Here is a 6,309-nt window from a genome sequence, read left to right as displayed (position 1 = left end):
TTGTGACTCTTTTTTCGGTTTCACACACTCATTTTGGTGTTCTGGCCACCCTACACCCTCACTGGGTTTGTCAAGAGAGTCCTGGAAGGAATGAGATGGGCATGTGCCAGCATATTGGTGTCTCTCTTGAGTTTTTAAAGTTTCCCTATTTCTAAGATTATAGCTCATTTCTGAGGTCACCTAACGCAGAGATTCTCCTCTTTGCTTTTGTTTATCTTTATTATTTTTTTGTTTCTCCCAGCATTTTTGGACCCTCTTCTGCCTGTTTTACATTATCCTTACTGGATTTACCCTGTAATTGTGGTTTCTTTGGTCTGGCTCCCAGACTATCCCGACCTATGCTAGAATAAGTCTTGGCGATATTCTTAGGCTGCTTGTTTTCTTGTTTCTGTTCAGGAACGTCCTGGAGCTATTTGTGTACTGCCAATGCCACTGATGCCCATTTAAGGTTACTTAATATAGTTGAGGACACTGTAACAAAATTGCACATTAATTGCTACCCCATGTCCATAGCTTGGTCTGCCCCATATTTGTCTTGAATTTGTTTGAACACTTCCAGAAGATTCCCTAGTGTTGGTGTACTGTGTGCGGTAGTGTGAATTGCAACAAATATGCACCCCAAGAGGCATGGTTTCCCACTGAAGGAACCATCCCAAAAGACCAAAACATTGTGAAAATTCGGTTTGTTTTGGGGTCCCGTATGGGGAAATATTGATTCCAGCACATTTATTTGTTGTGCTATCCAAAATGGAATTTCTCCATGTTTGGTGGGTATCTTACCCATTATTGAATGTGCAGTTGCAGAATTATCCTGGCTGTAGCCAAATGTGATGCTGCAGTGGCAGCCCTCAATAGGGAGGTATTTAAAGTCTGCATTACAAATTGTGTTAGGCGTCTATATACAGCTACTAAATTATTATATAAGCAGCATACATTTGCTACTGGCAAATTTTCTACATTCGGTTGTGGTGTATATGTGGTTAGTTCTGGCCATGTAGGTCCTTCATTACTTAAGGGACCTAGTTTAACATTTTGTACAACATGTGGAAAGGTGCCTTCAAACCAATTTTGGTGTTCTTGATAAGATAGTGGTATTTCTAAATATGCATCAGGTCTGTATTGTGGAGGTGTGTTTCCTATTGTGTAATTGTTAAAAGTGTGTGAGTTTCCATCTGTTGCTGGAAAAGTGACCCAGGAGTAGAAAAAAAAGTTTCAGTATGCTTTGCATGCCTCTACCATGAATGTAACATCCAGCCTTCAGTGAGTCTGTAAGCTAATAGATGTTGTGTGAGAGGTAGTCTCATATTCACTTGCATTGCTGCCTATTGAGGGTACGTCATATTTTAGGATGGTAAGTTCAGAGACAGAAACACCAATGTGTGGAATCCTTTTAAGGTTCAGGCTTGGCCAACTTACATTCTAAAATTGGTACCACCTATTTAGCTGAGGAGGATATTTTCCTAACACCACAGATATCTCTGTATAAAGTAATTAGGGTCCCTTTATCATGTGAGAGACAGAGATTCTCGGACGATCTATTAAGTTAGTACCTGACTAAAGATTGTGGTGCCATGTCATAGGACTCCTACCATGTTAGTGGGAATACTTGGTTTTGGGTGCAGCACCACCATGTGTGGGTGATTGAGTCAATCCCACACTGATTGGAAGCTATTGACCTAACCTTCTTGGCTAGCTAGCAGCACCTTACCCAAACCTAGAAAGTAAAGGTGATTTGTGGCAGCCTGATGCATGTCACTGACTCCTCTGGGGAGTCATGGTGGAACAGATCTTACCCCTGTCTCTCATTTGCACAAGTCTCATACATGTGAAGCCAGACCAATAAATGCACAAGTCTCAATATATTTTATTGAAGCCTCTGCATTAGGGCATAAGCTACAATCATTAGGAAGATGAGATATAATACGGTTCTGCCTCTGACCATTAGTGTAAAACATATAAACAGTACCAGCGTCCTGACATAACCATAAGTCTAAATTCCTACCTACACTTCAAGCATCTGATGCGAGACCATAGCAGAGTTAGCTCTTCTGCCCGTACTAGTCCATGGAAGGACCCCCCGACCCTATACTTGGAGAATACGCAGGGGCCTGCATGCTGTCTGCTAGCAGTCCTCCTGGTTGGCTGGAGGGACAAGGCCAAGATCAGCAAAGCAGTGAGGAAGTGGCACACAGCATAAGATGGCTGGCTGGAATGTCCCCTTTAACCGCCATTGGCTCTGTGGGTTTTTTATAACAAAATGTGTTGTGTTCTGAGAACAGGCCTGATGTGATAATATTTCTAGGTTTAGAAGGTTGGCTCCATAAATCTTGTACTGGCAATACTAGGTAAACTATCATGTACACCCTTGAGGAGAGGCACAGGATGAAATGTCGGCAAAGAAATGAACAACAGTGCTTTCGCAGAAAGACAGCTGATTAGAAAATAAAACAACACTGCTAAAAGCAAGCCATGCTAAAATATAATAAAATGAAAAAATGAATGAAATGAATATATAGGTAACAGGGCACAGGCTGTGGCCCTAGAGCTAAAATAAGTGTGCCCAAGCAAAACACTAAAATTAGCCCATAACAGTACATAAGGGAGTCTGGGAAGGCACTCGCTCATCCTCTACTTTCATACATTCTCTGGGTGGGTTGCCACCCTTGTGATAGTGCAAGACTTGCTGGACCTGTAAGCTTGCATACACATACAATTTCACGAAGACTGCACTTTGCATAGGAAATCGTAGTGCACTGCTCCTAACATTACAATATTAAGCACCTTGGTAAAAACAAGCAATTGTACCTTTCTGGACAAGGCAGCTTGACACGAATATCTATTTGTTTTGAAGGACGTAAAGGTAAGGAGTGTCCCACTGGATTTAAAGAGAAGCAGTACTATTAGTGCCAGAATACCCTTCCTGGTGAGTTGTGTGCTGTACAAATACATATAACATATTGTGGCACTGTGATCCTTTGTGCTTGTGAAGTAAGGAAGCGGCCGGTGGGCCGGAGGACGAAGGATTTAATGAAGAGCACGGGCGAAGAATACGTACAGGGCGAAGCGAAGAAGGTGTTCAAGAAGTAAAGTCAGTGAGATGCAGCAAGAAACGGTGTGGAGAGGGAGGAACGAAGAAGAGAAGATACTGACGAAGCAAAACTGGAAGCCAGAAATGTAGCAAGGGAGGAAAGAGGATGGAATACTGGTAGTAAGAAAGGAAGAGGAGACAAAGAAGGTAGAGGAGGCAGGAAGGTAAGAGGCACAGAGGGGGGAATGCAAGGCAAAATGCTTCGAGGAACAGAAATAAGGAAGGAAAGAAAAGATTGAAAGCTTCGGGGTAAGGAGGAGTAGGGACGGAAAGAATAAAAGGAAGGAAGGGATTAAAAAACAAGGACGGAATCCAGAGTGGAGAACAATGGGAAGCATGAAGCGATAGAAGAAAAAAGGGTGAGAATGCAAGGAAAGAAAAAAAGAAGAAGCAAGAAAAGAATGAGTGAAGAATGTGACAGTCTACATTCAAAAGAAGAGACTGGCAGTTCAGATTCAGAATTGAGAGATGAAAGCAGGGATGAAGGAATGTTGGAAGCGAGGGAGGACGAAAGGAAGAAAGGAAGGCTGGGGCAAGAGGAAAAGAAAGAGGAGGAGGGAAGGCATTAATACACGCAGCCCAGCCAGTAAGAAGGGAGTAAACAATGATAGATGGAAGGCAGCCGGAAGAAGTGAAGGGGTGAGGGGTGAAGGGAAGAAACGAATGAGGAACTAAAGGTAGGAAGAGTTTGATGATTCTAAGTCGCAAGATAGCAAGGGGATTTGGAAAAGATGTGACAACGAGTAGGGGTTATAGAGGAAACTAGAGAGGGGGTAGCAGGAAGAATTGAAGCTTAATTAAGTTCATTATCTATTCCACGGGAAACTAACGACCTCATTATGTAAAACCTACTTATTGACCTTTGGACAATTTAATATCAAGCGACGCAATCCTAGTGTGTTTATGTTTTCAAAAACTGAATCGCGCTGTTATCATGAAGTTCTCATCTCATCACGAGCGGCTCCCCCCAGCAGCTCTAGCTTGGTCGACAGAGGGCGGGTCTTAGCCTGGGAGGAGGGGGCGCCATGGGCTGGGCTATAAGGTGGTGTTCTCCGGCACAGATCTGAATCCGAACCTCGCTTTTCCTAGAGATGGAGCTGGCTGGGCTGTAGGAGCTGTCCCCGGGCTCAGTGCTGAAATCTCGCTGCCTGGGCTTGGCGGCTCACAGAGGCTCACCGCCTCGGATCTGGACACACCACTCAAGCGTTTGGACCAGGCCTGGCTGAGGGGAGCTGTTAACAGCGACAGTGCTGAAAACAAGCCTTGCTGAACGGACCAGGCTTGGAAATATGGAACTGTTTACAAGCCAAGAGCCGACACACTTTTTCCACCGAAGCTGAACAGGGGCCCCGCTGCTTGGACCGGTGCGGCGGTAGAGAGCTGTTCTACACAGTGCTGAGCACGGCCCCGACTGTACATGTGGACGTGGCAGGGGGAGGTGCAGCGTCTCAGCGCTGATCCTCGCTGTACCTGTGCAGCAACTGCCGCCTTACAGTGATTCCTGGGTGCTTCTGGCGTTAGTCCAATAACCCGAAGGCTGCAGTTAAACACAGGAGCGCAGTTGAGAGAGAGGGTCCCAGATCCAGCCAGTGACAGAGCATTGGACAGCCGGACCTGCGCCTGTTCTTACCCAGACCTTCTCTGCGAAGACACCACCCCGAGAGAAGACCGCTCCCGGCTGTACCCCAAATACTAAGAGGTTGCTTCAGAGCACGGGCGACTGGTGAGGGCTCTTGTGCAAGAGAGGAGAGGCTGTTGCCGGCGTTAGAAACAGCCTGCTACCCAGGTCAGGGCGCCGAGAGAACAACATGGATTCTTGCTCCTATTGGAGGACTGTTCTGTCCCTGCTGATTGTCTGCGGGTGTCACCTGGCTCTGGCCGCATCTATCTGTAAGTGACTCAAGCGAGCAATGCATGCACATGTGGATTCATATTCTTGGTTTCTGATGGGTGTGAATGTCATCCCCTCATCACAAATATGAAACGTTGTAGTTAGAAGGAAGACGTAAAGCTTTGAAATAAGGGTGTTGCTATCGTCACCTGTACCACTTATGGGCGAGTATTGGGCGTGCAGGGAGCCATGGTACGTGGATGCCTGTGTAGAAGAAGGTAGACAGAACACATTGTATTGTTGGATTAATTACAATTTTTACAATAAATTAAGATTTCACAAGTATTGCATGAAACAAGTTAAAATTGTCAAAACAAGAATCAAAAGTTAAAAATTAAGTTAAAATGACTTTTTAGGCGAGCTACTTGCACAGCATAAGGTTTGAAGATGTGCAAGTGACTTTTTAATTATTTGTTCTCATCTAACTGTTCAGATTTATTAGTAGGACCTGCCAGTATTTGTCCGGTAAAGAAATAAGCCTCTTGTTTCTGGGGTGGCAGCAGAGCTACGCCTGAGTCTTGGTCCTTACAGCTTAACAAGGGTTTTCAGGGGGTTTCCTTTCGCTGCTTTCCCTGATGTTTACAGCTTGGCCGCTTAGTGGTCCGGGAATTACTTCCTGGTGCTGCTGGAGTTCGATAAAGTCTTTTGGGACTGGAAAATTATTAGCTGTTTTTTTCAACGTCCCTAAAATAGTTGGTGAAACGGCAGTCGAGGTGTCGTTTAGAGACTTCGAGACAAGCGGTCATTGCATGGCGGTAAGTTATTATTTTCAAAGATTCGGTGTGTTTAGTTTTTTAGTTAAAAGAGGCTTAAAAGTTAACTTGGCCTGTATCACGACTTCCTTCTACTGTTTTATTTTCCAGCCACCATGAGTTAGCATGCTGGGCTTGTGGGTCAGTGTTCCTAAAAGTGATTGTGAAACTACCAGTACCAGCATGCTTGACGTTGTTGGCATTAGAAACAAAGGCTGTTGGAAGGATATATTTATATCAGAGTCCTCTAAATTACTGTATTGATAGAAATGATTAACCACAGAAGCCTTTAGCATCACAGACCGTTCCATTTGCCTAGGCCTCGAGTCCCTTGCCCACCCTGTTTAGAGAAGCAGCCTTTCTTCCGTATTAAATATTAAATACACTAAAAAACATACGGTGACGCAAATAGCGAGGCCTCGCCATGTAGTCCACTTTGCATAGATTTCGCCAATTCATCACGGATACCGTGAAGTGACTTCATGTTCGTGGTTTAATGCTGTTTCAGTATTTCATAGTGGACTGTGGGGGGATATTTTACGCGCAGCTGTTGTTGAGGTCGTATGTGGATTGCAACA

The 6,309-nt window shown here is 44.6% G+C and overlaps 1 protein-coding gene across 1 annotated transcript in view; it reads left to right on the top strand.

Moving 5' to 3' along the window:
* Positions 1-4,092: 4,092 nt before the first annotated feature.
* LOC138285083 (contactin-associated protein-like 5) overlaps positions 4,093-6,309 on the top strand; it is a 1,227,365-nt gene continuing 1,225,148 nt past the window's right edge. Inside the window, exon 1 of the mRNA XM_069224601.1 lies at positions 4,093-4,978. Within this exon, the coding sequence (XP_069080702.1) occupies positions 4,897-4,978 (82 nt within the window). The 5' untranslated portion in view covers positions 4,093-4,896. The remainder of the gene's footprint in view (positions 4,979-6,309) is intronic.

This window comes from Pleurodeles waltl, chromosome 3_1, assembly GCF_031143425.1.
Source record: "Pleurodeles waltl isolate 20211129_DDA chromosome 3_1, aPleWal1.hap1.20221129, whole genome shotgun sequence".
Lineage (NCBI taxonomy): Eukaryota > Metazoa > Chordata > Amphibia > Caudata > Salamandridae > Pleurodeles > Pleurodeles waltl.
Note: the sequence above shows the minus strand (reverse complement) of the source record. Positions and strands in the feature narration are given on the sequence as shown.